Raw genomic sequence first — 17,645 nt, forward strand, 5'->3', positions numbered from 1 at the left:
ATTTTAAATTTTAAAAAATCCGAAAGGCCATGGCCCCAGTCCAATGTGGCTCCACCACTACCAGTGGATGGAATTTGAGTAGAAAGCCAGAAAGTTTGAACCCAAAATCTCCTTTTGGTCTTAGTGTCTCTACGTGAAAAGCTACTACCACTATGCGAGAAAGCTACTACCACTATGCGAGAAGCACATCTACAATTGATGTCAAAATCACAAAAGTGTAAAATAAAAGTTTTTTTCAATTATAAATTCAGGTGAAAGTGTAAAATCCTTTTTTTTTGGGGGGATAAATATAGGTCAAGCTCACGGATTTCACTCAAAATTTTTCTAAAGAAATGGTATCAGAGACAAGAGGTCATAGACCTTTTACACCAATGTGGGACCCAATGAGAACGAACACAATGGGATCAACTTGAGTCTTTCTTTTCCAATTCCAAAAAAACGAAAATTTAAAACGATTGAGATTGAGATGGGCGTGTAGAAGTAATTTATTTAATTTGGGAAAGAAAGAGAAACCATAGAATTGGTATTGGAATCTCGAGCGGGTCAATCATCCAGAAGGTTGAAAGCGAAGCTCTCTTGTTCTTTTTCTCTTTTTCGTATCTCAAATCGTCTCTACAAATCCTTCTATTTCACCTCTTTCTTTGTTTCTTTCTTTTCAATTTCGGGTTGTGATTTGATTCTTGTGAATACAGCGATGGATCCCTCGGTTCCTGTGGTTGTATCTCTGTTTTCTTTCATCCCTGTCAGTTCAAGTTCGTGTTTCGGTTCTGTATTTTCCTTTCTTTGATCTCTGTGGATATTTTATTGATCTTGTTTGTAATTCTTGCCGTTCATGTGATTTTTGTATCTGGTTCTTAACTGTGAATGATTTTTCTCTTTGGTCCAGAAAGCGATTAGAACCTGTTCCGTTATGATTTCGTTAATCTTGATGGATAGGCTTATCTTTTATCGTGAATAAGCCGGCGTCGAGATCCCTAGGATTTTGTGTTCCTTACAAATTTTGTTTTTTTTTTTGGGTCTGAAAGCTTTCTGGTGGAGAAAAGGAGTAGTTTTAAAGGCTAATTGTTTTAGCATAAAATGATTCTTTGCCTTTACCGAGTTTTGCTTTGTACAAAAAGTCAGTTGGGAGTTGGGACTTTTTGATCCAGCGATTTGGAAAAAGAAAAAGAAAAATAAAATAAAGAAAGTAATTGAAACAGTGCAATTTCGTGGGCGGCAATTCAGGACTTCTAGAGAACCCCCCAAAAAAAATCTGCTTTTCAAATTGGGTGTGCTGCAAAATTTCCTTTTTGGAGGGTGGGATTGGATCTGATTCGATCCGAAATTCTCTTTTTCTGGTTGAATGTTTGATTTCCATTCGAATTGACTCAATTGGAGAGCTTTGAGTTGCCTTGTGTTGGGAAGAGCAAAGCCGAGTTTCAGATTTGTTTCTTACGGAACCGCTCATTGAAAAGCAGTGTTGTAGTTTACTGCTGTTCTGGAGTGCCTACTGAACATTATCAGGGCCCTGAAGATGGGGTCCTGCTTGTCGGTGGATGGGAGGAGTGGTCTCCCTGGCTCGCCGACTTCTGAAGCGAGGAGGAAGCCCGGAAGGAGGAGGCGTGGGATGCGAAGTTCTTCGTTCGATTCCAGGAGGGATGAGCAGCTACGTAAGACTCCAGGGAGACTATATTTAAATGGGGCTAACGAAGTTGCTTCTCTATTTACTCAACAGGGCAGGAAAGGAACCAATCAAGATGCTATGATCGTTTGGGAGGTATTTTTTTAATTTACCATTTCGACAAGCTTTGTCGTTGAACTTCTTGTTTTCCATTTTAAGATATCGATTTTGTGTGGGTTATCTTAATTTGTTGGAATAGAGGTCAGATGAATACAGAAACGTTGAAATTTGTGCTCAGTTTATCCCGAATTGGAACTTCGTTGCTTTTGTATTATTTGCCTTTACATGGGTGTCACCTGACAACATGCTTTGCTTATCTTCTTATCTAAATCCTGGATTATTTTTATAAAATTTGAGATTGGGCCGAGTTTTCAGTCACGGTTAAGAGAAATTTTCTCCTTTTATATATGAAGTTTTCAAAATCGTGCTTTCAGCTTTTGGTCATTCTTAGGGAAATTTATACTGCGAGTTCATTTCCAAAGGAAAAAGTTAATATTCTCATTTCCTCTTTGAACGCATGTTTCCCTTTTTCTCCCCACATAGCGTTATGCATGAACAAATATTTACCAGTTTTAGTTCTGATTTAGTATCATTACCATATTCCTGTATAGCCAACAGAAATCCATTTTCTCAGAAATATGTTGTTTTCTATCTATAGAATTTTGCTTCGAGAACAGACACAGTCTTCTGTGGTGTTTTTGACGGTCATGGTCCCTATGGTCATATGGTTGCAAGGAGAGTAAGAGACTCTCTTCCATTGAAGCTAGGCGCCCACTGGGAAGTAAACGTAGGCAGCGAGGAAGTATCCAGAGAACTCAGCAGCAGTGTCTTGGGAAGCCTGAATTCTGAAGATTCTTCATTTTTATGTCTTGATGAGGCATCCAGGGAATCTATAGATCTTGAAGAGAAGGGGAAGCACCCAGATAGTTTTCTAACACTGAGAGAGTCATTTTTAAAGGCTTTCAAAGTTATGGATAAGGAACTGAAGCTGCACCCCAACATTGATTGTTTCTGTAGTGGGACAACTGCAGTAACCCTGATCAAGCAGGTATTATGTGCTTGAGAAATTCTAATTTAACAGACGTCAGCTATGGTCTTTCCAGGTCTCAGATGTCTTAGTTTTTGTGTTTAGGGTCAGGATCTTATTATTGGAAATGTTGGGGACTCCAGAGCAATACTTGGTACAAGGGATCAAGACGAAACACTTGTCGCTGTTCAGCTGACTGTGGACCTCAAACCAAATCTTCCAGGTATATCTCTCTATGACGAATGTGTTAGCAAACTCCTTTAATCTCTTGTCGTCTTAGTGCATCCAGAGTTCTATATGTGGTTGCTTTGGTACAGAAATAATATTACTGCCTAGAACAAGCTAGCCTTTATTTAAACTACATACATCTAATGTTAAGTACTCGTTTGTTGCTCCATCAAAAGGAAATGCTTCTTGGTTGACTTGACTGTATAGAGTGATCAAATGAGAAATCCAACAAAATTTTGCTTTGTTGTGAGATGTATAGGATTGGCAAAACATATAATGTGTAGAAGCCTAAAAGAGGCAAAGGTTGTATGTGACTGATTGCATTGAAGAATTGGGAGCAATTTCCAGTTGAGTTATCTTGTTAATAATGTATGATAGAATAATGCACATAAAGCCGGATGGCATATTTACTTGGTTCTCTTCCAGAGATAATGTATTATCAATTTAAAAGGTATGACAGAAAAATGAACGTGAAAAATTGCCAATTTTCATCTTCTTATGTGTTCCTTATCCTTCTGAAACAAGAAGTGACTTAACTTATCTAATTAAAGCTCTTGCTTAAAATTAGCTCAAGATTTGAAGATTGACTAGACACTTGAATGGTAGCCATAGCATCCATGGGGCTGGCTACATCAATTTTGAAGATCAACTAGACACTTGATCTGTTTTGTAGAACTGAGTGGGACATCTTAGTTCATACAGAGTAACCCAGCAAATGTGAACCCACAAATCTTATTTAAATTCAATTTAACTCAACTAAGCCTTCTCCAAAATTGATGGGGCTGGCTACATGAATTATATATTCCACCATTAAGCCATGCTTAAGGTAATTATAGTTGTCAAGCCTAGGGTATTCATATTTTTCTATTACTGCGTTCTGAGTCACTTTTCTCTACCTTTATGTTGTTTGATCTCTTTAATGTTTGTTGTATCACTCTGTTCAACTCAACTCAGCTTGTCTCAAATAATTGGATTCAGTTACATTCCTGGTTTTAAATATTGGTATCAGATTAGCCTCATAGTTATCAGCTGAGGCTGGCACTGATACTTCGCCGACCGTATATCCGTAACAGTTTGCAGTAAGGGGAAAACCACCCTCAGAATCGATTTTTTAAGAAAATTGAGGTCAAAACCTTGAGGTATGGACTGACATGGCCAATCTGTATGGCCTAGACTAATACTGATTTCTAAAATCATGGATACATTGATCCTCCTTATACCAACCATCTCTATTCAAAGCCATACATGTTATCACTCCCATGCTGTACGTGTTTTTTACTCAACACTTCTTGCATATGGCTCTTTTAGAGCCTTGAGTCTGTACCATATAGTTCTTTATCACTATTCAAATGTATCTACTGTGCATATTCATGCCATCTCAAGCATTTTTTTTTGGGGGGGGGGGTGTATTGGAAGCTAAACCAAAATTATCTCTAACTTGCTCATTCCTTGTTTTATCTTTTCTAGTTTTCTAAGAATCGGATTTGGTAACTTCAAATCCAATAAACAAGGAAGCCAGATAAAATAAGATGATAATGGGAGAGCATTAGTGAGATGTAACCACAATTATCTCCCTCTTTCAACGGTTCTTCCCTTCCTGCTTATCTCATGTAAAACAGCTATTTCTTCCCTTATAATATGTACTGAAAATAATATGTTTTAACTAAACATGCAAATTGTGTAAAGAATAACAAATTACATTATAGACTAGGATTGTGGGGGGGAAATAAAAGTGCAAGTCTTTATGCTTTAATTCAAATATGGTTCAAGTTCGTTTTCTCAAACTCTTTTTCCCATCTTTTATTTTTGCTTCTAGCGGAAGCTGAACGGATCAGAAAATGTAAAGGGAGGGTTTTTTCCCTTCAGGATGAGCCTGATGTTTCTCGAGTGTGGCTGCCTCACAGTGACTCCCCTGGTCTTGCAATGGCACGGGCTTTTGGGGACTTCTGCCTCAAGGATTTTGGTTTGATCTCGGTGCCAGAGATCTCTTATCGACGCATTACTGAGAAGGATGAATTTGTAGTGTTGGCTACAGATGGGGTAAGAGACAGATCAAAATCTTGATCTTTTATTCCTTGTTCTCTATTTTGTTTGGTCACAGTAGTGTGTGCGTTTATGTGTAATGTGCTGATAATCCTTCTCATTACATGACGTTTTGAGATGTGACTTTTAATTCCTTCCTTTATTTTCTTGTGTATTACACAATATTCTTTTCATACATATGTACTGTGGTTGTATTGTTTTTCTGGTACTGACTTGTGCGTGTAGTCGGCTGAGAGATCAACAACTGCCTATTAGTTTTTAGTCATGCAATAAATTCTTTTCCACAGATGAAATTGCTACATGAACTTTAAGACAGAGCCTGATATTTGGAAGACTTTGCAGCATTTGTTTCTATTTGGAAGCTTGCCAGTTCTATGGGATCTAATAAATCCACCGATTCTGCAGCAGGCTGTCAATGGACTTCAGTAGTTGCCTTTACGTCCATATAAAAACGAGGCATGTGGCAGAGCTTTTTATAGACTGCATGGTTCATTTGTTTTGCTAGCTTTTTTCATGAAAAGAAAGGATAAAAAAGAGAAATAACAGCTAGCATATTGGGCTTTATGCTTGAACCTCCAGCTCGGTCTTTATAGTAATTATTTGGTAGTGGTACAAAATTTTTGATTAATGTCTAATCAGTACAGGAAGTATGAGCGGATTTCATGTGATTTAGAGCGATTGGTGATCTTACCTTCTTCATCAGTAGATCTCTTTTTTTCTTATTATTTTCTTAAACTTTTGGTGGGGGATTAAATATTTAAGAGATGATGGTTTTTCTTGTACTTGCACAGATTTGAACTGTGGAATGCTGATTTAGTCTTGGTGATCGCTGCTGTATGCCATGGACCAGATTTTTTATGCACTTGATTTACTCCAAATTCATTGTTTGCTTGCACTCTCGGCAGGTCTGGGATGTGCTATCAAACAAAGAAGTTGTAGACATAGTGGCAGCAGCGCCAGCACGTTCTGCAGCTGCTCGAGCCTTGGTCGAGACAGCAGTTCGTGCATGGAAATACAAATACCCCACCTCCAAGATTGATGACTGTGCAGTAGTATGCCTCTTCCTTGATTCCAACTTGGATAATTCTAGCTCTTCCATCTCCAAAGCTTCACAGTCAGCGTCATTTGACCAACATGAGACTAGTCATGGAAAAAAACAGCCTCAGAGCTCAGTTGGCCTGAATCTGAATCGATCAGGAACAGTACGAACAGGTCCTGAGATCGAGCCCGAGGAAGAAGAGGAGGAAGAAACCCCGAATGAAGCTACACCGCTGACTGGAATAGGGGACGAGTGGTCTGCCCTTGAAGGTGTTTCACGGGTGAACACACTGTTAACTCTTCCGAGGTTTGTTGCTGGACCGGAGGATAAAAAGGACACCGGAGGTAAAAAGACTCGGAAATGATTGAAGGTGTTAATTTTGGTTTCAGTTTTCTTCATCACATCATCATCAAAATTGTCAAAGCATCACCAAAATCACATGTATCTTGCTGTTCTCTTTTTCTTTGTTGTTTAATTTATTTATGATCACCCTTGCTACAGAAAGGAAGTGTTTGTAGGGGGGCCATCATTTGTTTATTTTGGTTGGGAGGGGTGGCCGGGCTTTATTAGCGTGTCTGGAGAAACCTCCTTTCTCTATTATATATCTGGGTAGAAGATATGAAAGTTTTGTAAAAAGAATTTACTGTTACAGGTTCTTTTGGTTTCTCCTTAGGTGGGGGGGTTTCTCATCTACTTCTTGTTCTGGTCTTTTGGGAATAGTGTTATGTCTTATCTTCATGTTAATAATAATTTTGTGATATTGAAGCGTCATGAACAACTGCATGAACCAAGTTGAGCTCTCATCATTTAGCCATACTTATAATTTTCTTCAATGGCATGCTTCAGGTTACACTTTCAAAGGATTTGTATGGCTATCATGTTCTAGTCATTGTTAAATGAAACTCGAATATTTAACCAGTCTTCGGTCCTAATACGTGTATGTTTTGTGTTTCTTTCGCACTTTTACGTCACAAGTTAAGAGAAAGGTACACTTCGAGTTTTTGTTATTAGAATTAAGAGGTTAACCTCTTTTTTAATATATGATGAAAATGTATAAGGAGAGCACAAAATTAATTTTACCCTCAAAGGGTAAGATGTTAACTCATGTTTTAATTGGTAACTGTTAGAAATAGTAATACACTCTTCGAAAATAAATTGATATTTTAAGAGACAATCTTGTTAAAAGTCACTCAAGCTGTTTATTTGGCGACTCGGGTCGAATACCGGATTAGTCAGGACAAAGCCTTGGAAACCGGGGTTGGCAAAAAAAAATAAAAAAACATTAAATCATGCATTTATATCTTTTGAATAATGTAAGTGTTGCATCACCACACAATCAAAGCCTGGATAGATTGTGAGATCTTGTTTGTCCACATGAGGAATAAAGGACAAATGGTATATAATTTATTAATAGGTCAAAGGAATCACATGAACCATGTGTTAACATTGTTTTTATTTAATTTTTAGTTGAGGTCTCAGCCAATCATTCAAGATGTATCTATTTAGGCAATGAATTGGGTTAATTTTTGGTTGAATTTTTTAGTTAAAATTAATAAAATAATAGATGATGATTTGGACATCACACCCATAGTATTGTGGAGGAAAATGAAGCTCTCACATTGAAGATATTTTGGCTGTCACGATATGTTTCTCTTGGTTGATTTACAAGGGAAATTTGCTTTCATAAATTTATTCGACTTAGCTATCAGGTCCTGGGATAGAACTTCAGTGTTGTGTAATTAATGTATAACAGTGAGCTGTGGTCAGTGAGAATAGAACAAGTGGTTTAAGTCGAAATCTCGACCACTTGTTTTGTTTGTTTTTTGTTTTGTTTTTTGTTTTTTGTTTTTTGTTTTTTTTAACTTTTTCAACTATAACAAGAAAAATGCAAAATGAGTAGTCGAAATTTTGACCTCAACCACCCTGTACGCAGCTCGTGCTTCGCTCCAAGACTGCGCATTAAATGCGAAGTATTGAAGTTGAACCCAAGACCTCTTATGATTCTCATTCCGAGATGACAAAGTGGTAAGAGAATAGTCATTCTCGTGGCTCACATTATGGTGATGTATCTTCTAATCAAACTAAAAGGTACACCAGAGTCATGTCACTTAAAATATAAGAGAACATAAAAAACCAAGAGGTTTGTAATGGGAAAGGAAAACGATACGTACGTTTCACCATTTTACGCTAAGTTAACTTAGCTCGGTCAAGAATCATGGGCCAACCAGAACATCCATTTTGAATGAGCTAAACCGGAGTGAGTCAAAGGGTTTGACCTTGGAACTCAGAAGGACCGGGAGGCAGCGCAGGTAGAAGCCTTGAAGTCTAACTTGGGAACGTTAGGCCGGGAAGTACAGAGGTGGATCATGCAAAGACCACCAAACACTACGAAATAACGAATCGAAATAGAAACAAAATGATAACACAGAGATATTTAACATGGTTCACACTCTAATGCGGTATGTTATGTTTACAGACGAAGAAGAAGAATTTTTTACTATATAAAAGAATAACAGAAGGAGATCTTACACTCAATCATCAAGAACGGTGTTATACGAATTCTCACTCAAAATCTTTATTGATGTATACATCATATTATTATATAAAATCATATAATCCTCTTTTGCTGTAAATCTTTTCTTTGACTATTGTATCCTTTATTTTTATTCAAATGTCATATTTTATCCATTAATTTTCTTGTATTTTTTTATTTTTCCTTATAAATTGTTGGACCTTTTATTTATCTGTTGCATTTATATCAACGTCAATCTTAATATCTCAAATTCATGGGTATTACAATTGTTTCTTCTTAATATTTTCAATTCACAAGTACTACAATTGTTTCTAAAAAACGAAATCAAAATTAAATATTGATTACCACTAGAAAATTGACTTTGCGTTTTTTTATCTATTCGAAATAAATGTTGAAATCTACGTGCATTTGCACATGAATGTTCTAACTAGTATATATATAGACTCCAATCAAGTAAACAAGTTGATCCATTGGGTTGGATTGTACCATACCATTGAGGCTCCACTCCCGCACACCCACAGACCGAGATCAATGATGCCCAAACCCTCTACTTTCACCACAGATCTCCGAAAGCTAGTCATTGGGATCGCCCACCAAAATATGTCGATGTTGGGCCATCTTCCAAATCGGGTATAAGAATTCGGATAAGAATATAACAGAAACTCTTAAATACTTCAGATCCAATGATTAGGAAAGGAGAGAGTTTTTGGAAGTTGGGAAATAACTATCAAAACACTTGTTATTAAGATTGTAGGATTTTCTACCAAAAAAGAGAAAAAAAAATTCTAGAATTCATGTAAAAGAGATAAGGTTTTTCAGTGTTGATTACTAACTTGAGACACCAACCCTCTTCCTTTGTCTTTGTCTGCTATTGAGACCAGGTACAAACACTATGCTACTGATCTAGTCTTAATGGAAAAAAGTAATTAGTTATTTGTGCCAGAAAACATAATTTCTTACCTAAAATTCACCAAATAATTTCTTGGCCAAGAAAATATTAGCTGGGGCCAGCTATATCTGACCCAACTCCATGCATGTAAGTCACTCTGAACCTCTAGCACAGATTGTAGAAAAAACCTGCTTGGTTACAAAGTGAGCATGGTTGCCACTGTTTCTCCATCTCTACATTTCTCCTCCTTCCCCAAATCTGCATGATCCATTTTTGACTTTTAACATTTCATTTGATCTTATAGAGGTGATCCTAAAAGGATTTAAAAGAAGATCAATGGTGATGAAGAGCAGCCAGCAGATATCTTTGATGGCTTCAGTGGCTTTCACTCTCAGTCTTCTGCTCCTCTTTTTCTCTGGTTAAGTATTAATTTAGTTTTTATAAGTTTAGCCATCTTTGATGGCTCCAATGGTTCCAGTCTTAGTTTTGTGCTTCTAATTTTTTCTTTTTTTGCAGAGGTTTCTCACTCATTAGTGATGGTTAAGAGCATGGACATTGGAAGAACAATCACTCAAACTGAAAATATCACGATTGCTCGTGCAGGTAATGAAATTTAGTAACCAAATTTATAATGATCTGGATCAATGACATCCATAGAAAATTTCACTTTCTGATACTGCTTGGTCTATTCAAGATCAATGATACTAATCTTAGCAATTGCAGATTTAGAATCTATACCATAGAAGGTAATTAGTTTTTGATAATCATCAAATCACTAGTTCTTTTCTTTGAGTATATGAGGGAGATGTTTGGTCATCTATTGCAATAAATACTTCTTCAAATCCAGAAGGGTTGCTCAACAAAAGAAATTAGGGGGTTCAAGTTTGTCTAACGAGCTCGAACATCGCCGTCAAAAGTGCAAACCCCTCGGAACCTAGTTCAAAAAAAAATTTCCTTATTCCGTTATGCACCATTACTATGCCACCCTTCTCTGCATTATAATTAGGGGGTTCAAGTTTGTCTAACGAGCTCGAACATCGCCGTCAATCTTGAGCCCAAGTCGGTCTGAGCTCTAAATTCTAGCCCTGAGAGTAAGTCATGTTCATGTCAAGCTTGAGTGTTCAACCTGAGCACCCTTACCACCTTGTAAGCTGTTCAATCTTGTTGAATCATGCATTGTTTTTTTTTTTTTTTTTTTTTTGTCACTTCTGATAATATCAATCTGTCTCTCTTTGGCTATGATGAAGGTGACATTCACTGTGAAGAGCAGATACATGTGAATCAAGGACCTGGAAACCCACTTCCTAATGGTATCCCAACATACATCGTTCAGATAATAAATTCATGCATGGACTGCTCCGTCTCCAATCTTCATCTTTACTGTGGAAGTTTTGCTTCAGTTCGACTCATTGATCCAAAACTGTTCAAGCGTATTGCCATCAATGACTGCCTTGTCAATGCAGGCAATCCTCTTCCACCTTTAAAATTCCTGAGCTTCACGTATGCCAATAGTTTTCCATATGAACTCAAAGTTGCTTCTGCTACCTGTTCCAAATGAAGCAGCAACAACAACTCCAACTCTATGGATTCATGTTTTTATGTTTAAATTCATATGGTCTTAGTTAATAATATGAATTTATTGCAAATTTTGGGCCGTGTTTGGTTATATTTGAGCCAAAGTTTCAAGTTTCAATTTGATTAGATTTTGACTTTAAATTCAAGTAGACATAATAGAGACAAAATGCTGCTGAATTGGTTTTGTAGAGGTTGTATTCCACACTGTTCTATCACTGATACACTGATCATTTGATGGAAATCTTTTCATTGATGAGTTTTGATTTCAAAGTAATTCTATAAATTTTAGTTTTAGATAAAAGCACACCAAACAAGTTATAAGTTATCAAAGACAAGATGATCTTTTTTAATATTGATTTTTATAACTATAAATCTGATTTGAAATTTTGATTTACTTAAAAAAATATATTAACTGATTTGAAAATTTAAACTAATATGCATTGGATATTTGGGACCATTGGATATGGTTTAAAACTTAAGTTTGGTTTCAAAGCATGTGTTCAAATCCGATGGTTGCAATTAAGAGAGATACGACGAAAGCATGCAAGCTTTGGTCCATTTGCTTCTATTGGGCTATCCTTTCCTGTATACTAAAATCTCCATGACCAGTCTTCCAAGAAATTGAACGTGAAAAAAATGTTTGTCATAAGGAATTACTAGATAGAATGAGTAGTACAAGTTTATTAACAAATCAAAGTTGCTAAGAAATGTGGTGTTGAGAAAGAAGTGTCGACAGGGTGCGTTAAGGCACTAAACATGTGGTCGTAGATAAAGAAAAGATATTCATCTTCATTAGAAGATAACAAAATTATAATTGTGGAACTCGTATGCAAAAATAATAAGGCACAAAAGATTTTCCAATAGCTTTACACAAGATTGAAGCTAGCAATTTTTTTTTTCCTCATTTGTAATTGAGGTTTGTTCGGGTTAGTTTATGCGTATTTTGACGACTCCATAAGTAGGGTAGTTATTAGGTATAAGGCAGAGCCTCGCCTCTGGCCCCAAGGGAATGACCTCCTATGTGAAAGTGTCGATCGTTTGCCAATTGAGCTACCCCTTGGGGTTATAGAAGCAAACATGTAATTAGTTTTGCCATAAAGGTATTTGTTACTATACACATGCCCCCTCGTGGCTCTTTGCCCCTCGCATCAAACTTTGGTTTTTTGATGTGTTTTAAGGAAGGTGACGTAAATGGAAAAGTAACCTTTGTATGGCTAAATCCACCTTCGTATAGCAAGTAACCTTCGTATCCCTTGCATTTTCTCTTGACTTTATGTAGACATATACGTTCCTACCTAGTATGCCTAATGATGTTGCCGCTACATGTTTTTCTTGACTTAATGCATGGCATATATGTTTCCAAAGAAAATACGAGTCTAGATTCTCTTCACTCAGTCGGGCTGTCCACTATCACTTACAGTTGATTTGACATAAGCCAGTTCGTAGTACACAGGCAGGTTCATGTGTGAAGATTACATAATGAAAAATCGAACAGTTAGGTGGAGAAGATCTGCACATAAAAGATACAGGGCATACATGGCACTTTGGGCACTTGGTCAAAAGTTGAACTTTTTCTTTGGCACTCGATGTTGGCTTGAAATTATGAAGTATTAAAAATAGATCACTGGATGGAATAGAAATTAAAATAAGCAACTGTTGGGGGTGAGGAGTGTTTTTCTTGTTGATACCAAAGCCATTGATGAGCATGGAGAAATCAATTGAACAGCAATCCAACTATTCATGCAGTTGTACGTATGTGTGGAAAAAAAAAGGGATTGCCAAAGAAGGTCTCTTACCTGAATGTGTGGTAAAAAAGCATGAAAATACACTACCCTTGTGAAATGATTATCTCGATTCAATGGAAACGAGTAAGCAATGACACATCTTATGCACAAAGCTCCCCTACAAACAGGAAGGCCTCTACTGGAAGTCTGACTTAGCGTGTTTAGGCTTGGATTTGGTGGGCGATACCTTAGAATTACAAGTTATAGTCATTTTTGTTTTCTACAATTTAGGATTTTGTAGTCGATACAAAAAAGATGGGAGTTTGCAAATATGAAACTTCATACACCTTAAAGTTCATAGGATGAAAAGAGATTTTTTTTTGAGGGATCTATACTCATTATGCCTAACATTGAATTAGTCATTCAATAAGCGTTCTCAATATTATACCTTGAAGAGGACTCGAACCTCTACGCTCTTTAGCACGAGATTTCGATGTGTCTACCATTTTACCACCAAGGCGTCTCTATACTGGGATTGAGAGACGACCCAGACTCCTACGCGAGGCAGCATGGGGAATTTTTTGCAATGAGCGAAAGCCTGATGGAGCAATGCCACGTGGAGGAAGAAGGCCCATGGTTAAGTCACAATTCATTGGTTGATTGTATCATTAACCATTTCTTTATTTTAGTGTGAGGAGTTAATGAACCCACTGATTTTTGCCGCTTCCATTATTGCTGCTGGAGTGGCTGTTGGGCTTGCTTCTATAATTCGTGTGCTTGAGAGTCACTGATGATTAAATAAACCAAAGATTTTACAATGACTGCAATTTTAGAGAGATGCGAAAGCGAAAGCTTATAGGGTTGCCTTCAGTGGGAGGCCCACATGACAGGCTATTAGTAATTGTGTTGTTGTGCTTGGGTTGTGCTCAAATATTCAACTTATATATATATATATATATATATATATATATATATATATATATATATGTAATTTATGTGTACATAGCACTCCAATTTTATTTCTTCATTACATCCATTGGAAAGGAGCAGTAAAAACCACCATTTTTAAGGCATGAACCATGATATGAGAAACGAGGTGAGTCGATAAACAATAAGGTAGAAATAAGATTTTTAAAATCTAAAACAAATAGATGGTAAGTGCGTGTGAATCGTCTAACGCATGATCGTATTATGCATAGTACCTCGTTGGACAACCACTATGTCTATGTTGCCTCCTATAAAAGTATGTAACTACATAATAAAAGAATATTTGACATCTGCTCAAACAAAAAACAAAGAACCTATTTGATAATTCATTAGGGTTGCATGGGAAAAAATGGGTAGAACAAATAAATATGTGAGTCCCATATATAATAGGATGAGGGAAAAGAGAAGGAAATGAAAGAAATTTGTAGAAAAATGTTAAATATGAGTCCCATTTAATTAATTTTCATATTTTTTCATAGAATCTTACATATTTTATGAGATTTTGAAAAGGCATGAGATGAGAAAGTTAATATGCCACTTAACAGATAAGCTTTCTTAAATCTCAATTTTTTCGTTCATAATAAGTTAAACAATCCACATTTTGAGGATTTAAGATGCAGAAACTCCAGAAAATGTTTTCTTTCTCAAGTTGTGAAAACTCGGGGAAGAGATGTTTCATGTAAATTTGATATGCATTTTAAAAGGAAGTTGATATTATGATATTATGTAATCATATCTTCAATCTTCAGAAATCATTTGAACTTCGTAAATTTGCCTAATATTGAAAGGTCTGTTATGGCACACTCCTTAGTCCCAGTTGGCTTTGAAGGTGGTGCTTCAGTTTAATCAGTATCTAGCCTGTATAAGGTCAGTTCTTCAATAAATTTTCACTAATTTTTTTCTTCTGGGGGGTAAATTTTCACAAGAAAATCTCAGTCTTGTTTGAATTCAACAAGAATGGATTATTGTAATCTAATTTCATATGAGACGCTGGTGAATTGGGCTACACCACTGCTGCTACCGCCTTCCCAAGGTAAACTGTTTTAGACAAGATAAACTTTCACCAACCTCAAGGCTAATCCTAATCCATGGCAAGTTTCACATTTAAGTTCGCTGGGCAATGGGGGACAGCTTCAATTAATTATTTACAGAATGATTCTATTCTCAAAGACTTTTACTTTACTTCAACATGATTGATTGGCTGGTAGGGCTTCTCATGATCTGGATGCAGCTTATTAGATCAAAATCCCTTTCTGGGTAGGCCATATGCTCCTTTTGATGTTTGAAATTTAAAACGCTTTTTCCAATTTGAACACTCTTTAATGGTTTATGTGGACGCTTCAGTATTTCCAGGTACTCTGTTCCATACAAGTGGAGAAGAGAATGCCACATTATGGCCCACAGCAAAGCCACCATGTGATGGGTAATGGCGAATATCTGACAGCGACACACAGTCTTACATGGTGGAAAGACAAAATCCCTTTTAGCGGTTCAAGCTAGTGAGTGAGCGAGTGTTTCAGTCGGTTCTGGTATCTACTTTCTTTCTCCTACTCTGCTCGTAGAGATCCGATGCATTTCCATTTGGGTTTCTTCCGTTTCTGCTTTTTGTTCATTCTCTGGTTGTTTTCTCCTGTTTTTGCCGGCGACCCTTTTGTTTTCTACGATTGGACTGTCTCATACATCACTTCTTCTCCCCTTGGAGTAAAGCAACAGGTTTGTTTCCTTTCCTTTCTCTTTCTTCTACTCATTTTCTTTATTTCAGTTGAGATCTTTTCAGTTCGGTGCTCAAGATATCTGCTTTAGTGTTTCTTCAGCAAGAAACCGAGAGAATGCAGGGCAGGAAGGATGGGTTTAAAAGTGGAAACCCAGTAGAGTTTAGCTTCCATAGTTAACTGTATTCCATTTATAGTGCTTGGCGTGAAACTCATCTTGACCTTGCTAGCTCATGACTACACATTACCTAGCTTACCTACTTATAATGAAGGCGAAAAGAGCCACCAATCAGGGTGGATGGGTTTGAAGAGAGACTAGTAAGAGTGCACACTGGAGTTCTGTTTTGCTTTTTTCTCTGATTCAGTTGTGGGTGCGGCTATTTTGAAGTAGCTAAGGGTAATCATTTCTGTCTGTTCAATCTTAAGCAACATTGTCAGAATCAAGTTTTGTAAGAATGATTTGGTTACAGGGGTTAGCACTGAAGGAAGTTGGTTCACGGTTATTAATTTAGGGAAAATAGCATTGATATTATATTTTGGGTAGGCTTTGCAGCTCAGTCGAACCCCTCTCCCTATCAAACCGGAAAAAAAGGGAAAACCAAAGAGAAGAAAATTATTACATTTGGTAATGCGAAGTCCAAGCCTTGTGCAATTGTATAGGGATAGGAGCTAAGGGCCTCCAGGATAACGAACTGCACTTGTGGTTCAGGCCTTTGTGTGCTTCCAAGGTCAAGTCAAGTTTAGTCCACTCAAATCTTCTGATAGGCTATCATGCCAAAAACTAAAAAATGCTTTCTATGGGTATTGTAATCTTTACTGTTGATTCATGGAAAGGTTTAGTATTTTACATTACAGACTGTAGACTTGTGGATAAGTCCTTGTTTTTGAGGCTTCTGCTCTCTGTCTATCTACATTTGGTTCCTCTTGCCCTCCCCAATTCCAAGAAAAAAGGAGAAAGAAATTTTAATACCTGGAAGTGAAGGTGCCTATTATTTATTAGAGCAAATTGCACTGGCACCCCAAAATGGAGGCCTTAAAGCACTGACACCCTACTTTATGTTTAAAAAGCATAGAGACCCCAAAATTGAATTTTTATTGGATATATTTGTCAAATTTATCACCGAAAACAGTTAAATCATTGCTTATTTTAAAAACTATCCCTATAATTAACAATGTTTGAAAGGTTTTCAGTGACAAATTGGACAAATATATCCAATGAAAATTCAATTTTGGAGTTTCTGTTCTTTTTAAACATAAAGTGGGGTGTCAATGCTTTAAGGCCTCCATTTTGGGGTGCCGGGGCAATTTGCTCTATTTATTATGGTTAGGAACCTTAGATATATTAACTAATAGGCTGTAAATATGTAAATTTAATTTCTTCTTCACCAGCTGAACTATTGAACCACTTAATAGCTTGAATAGTTGCGTCATTGTTTTTCTTGACCCATTTGTTTCCTTTTTTAATGAGTGAACTATTTTGGACTGCTGATTTAGTTTGTGTTGCATTTCAGGTGATTGGAATTAATGGAAATTTTCCTGGACCAATTCTCAATGCAACAACTAACTGGAATGTTGTGGTGAATGTCAAGAATCAGTTGGATGAGCCATTACTTCTCACATGGTATGTGTGTTGTTTCCTTTATAATCATAGTTGTGAAATATGTTAAAGATGGTAATGTTATTTATGGTTTGTGATGCTTTAATGTAGGAATGGCATACAACTAAGGAAAAACTCTTGGCAGGATGGTGTGACAGGGACCAATTGTCCTATTCCTGCTGGCTGGAATTGGACATATCAATTTCAGGTTAAAGATCAGATAGGGAGTTTCTTTTATTTCCCTTCCCTAAATTTCCAGAGAGCTTCTGGTGGCTATGGAGGAATCATCATTAACAACAGGGAAGTTATCCCAGTGCCCTTTGGGACACCAGATGGCGATATTACACTCTTTATCAGTGATTGGTATACCAAGAGTCATAAGGTTTGTCATTTTTTGATTTCTTATATTATGTGGGGTGAATGCTGGCTTCTAAAATTAACAAGTTCAATGTAACGTCAGCAATTGAGGAAGAATGTTGGAGATGGTGTTGACCTTGGAGTGCCTGATGGTGTCCTCTTCAATGGATTTGGTCCCTATCGCTACAATGAGTCACTTGTTCCTGATGGTATCTCTTTTGAGATCATAAATGTTGAACCAGGTATGTAACACTCCGATATAACTAGAAGTTTG

The 17,645-nt window shown here is 36.8% G+C and overlaps 2 protein-coding genes and 1 pseudogene across 2 annotated transcripts in view; all 3 read left to right on the top strand.

Moving 5' to 3' along the window:
* Positions 1–477: 477 nt before the first annotated feature.
* LOC149010195 (putative protein phosphatase 2C 33) lies at positions 478–6,934 on the top strand. The gene is made up of 5 exons (XM_089161631.1): positions 478–1,756; positions 2,319–2,708; positions 2,793–2,910; positions 4,732–4,955; positions 5,864–6,934. The coding sequence occupies exons 1-5, from the start codon at positions 1,514–1,516 to the stop codon at positions 6,359–6,361; spliced, it is 1,473 nt and encodes a 490-aa protein (XP_089017757.1). The 5' UTR covers positions 478–1,513; the 3' UTR covers positions 6,362–6,934.
* Positions 6,935–9,755: 2,821 nt separating this feature from the next.
* On the top strand, positions 9,756–10,977 carry LOC149010196 (protein TAPETUM DETERMINANT 1 pseudogene; annotated as a pseudogene).
* Positions 10,978–15,049: 4,072 nt separating this feature from the next.
* Positions 15,050–17,645, top strand: part of LOC149010197 (monocopper oxidase-like protein SKU5) — a 31,045-nt gene continuing 28,449 nt past the window's right edge. The window contains exons 1-4 of the mRNA XM_089163855.1: positions 15,050–15,418; positions 16,929–17,038; positions 17,126–17,396; positions 17,475–17,613. Coding sequence (XP_089019981.1) covers positions 15,275–15,418; positions 16,929–17,038; positions 17,126–17,396; positions 17,475–17,613 — 664 coding nt within the window. The 5' untranslated portion in view covers positions 15,050–15,274. The remainder of the gene's footprint in view (positions 15,419–16,928; positions 17,039–17,125; positions 17,397–17,474; positions 17,614–17,645) is intronic.

This window comes from Hakea prostrata, chromosome 7, assembly GCF_041222555.1.
Source record: "Hakea prostrata isolate BN-2017 chromosome 7, UWA_Hpros_2, whole genome shotgun sequence".
In the NCBI taxonomy this organism is placed as follows: domain Eukaryota; kingdom Viridiplantae; phylum Streptophyta; class Magnoliopsida; order Proteales; family Proteaceae; genus Hakea; species Hakea prostrata.

What these genes read in the sequence shown, in the direction of transcription:
- LOC149010195 (XM_089161631.1), top strand. Translation starts at nt 1,514, where the DNA reads ATGGGGTCCTGCTTGTCGGTGGATGGGAGGAGTGGTCTCCCTGGCTCG. An exon ending in ATGCTATGATCGTTTGGGAG is followed by an intron (nt 1,757 to 2,318) that starts GTATTTTTTTAA and finishes TTCTATCTATAG; the next exon opens with AATTTTGCTTCGAGAACAGA. An exon ending in TAGTGTTGGCTACAGATGGG is followed by an intron (nt 4,956 to 5,863) that starts GTAAGAGACAGA and finishes CACTCTCGGCAG; the next exon opens with GTCTGGGATGTGCTATCAAA.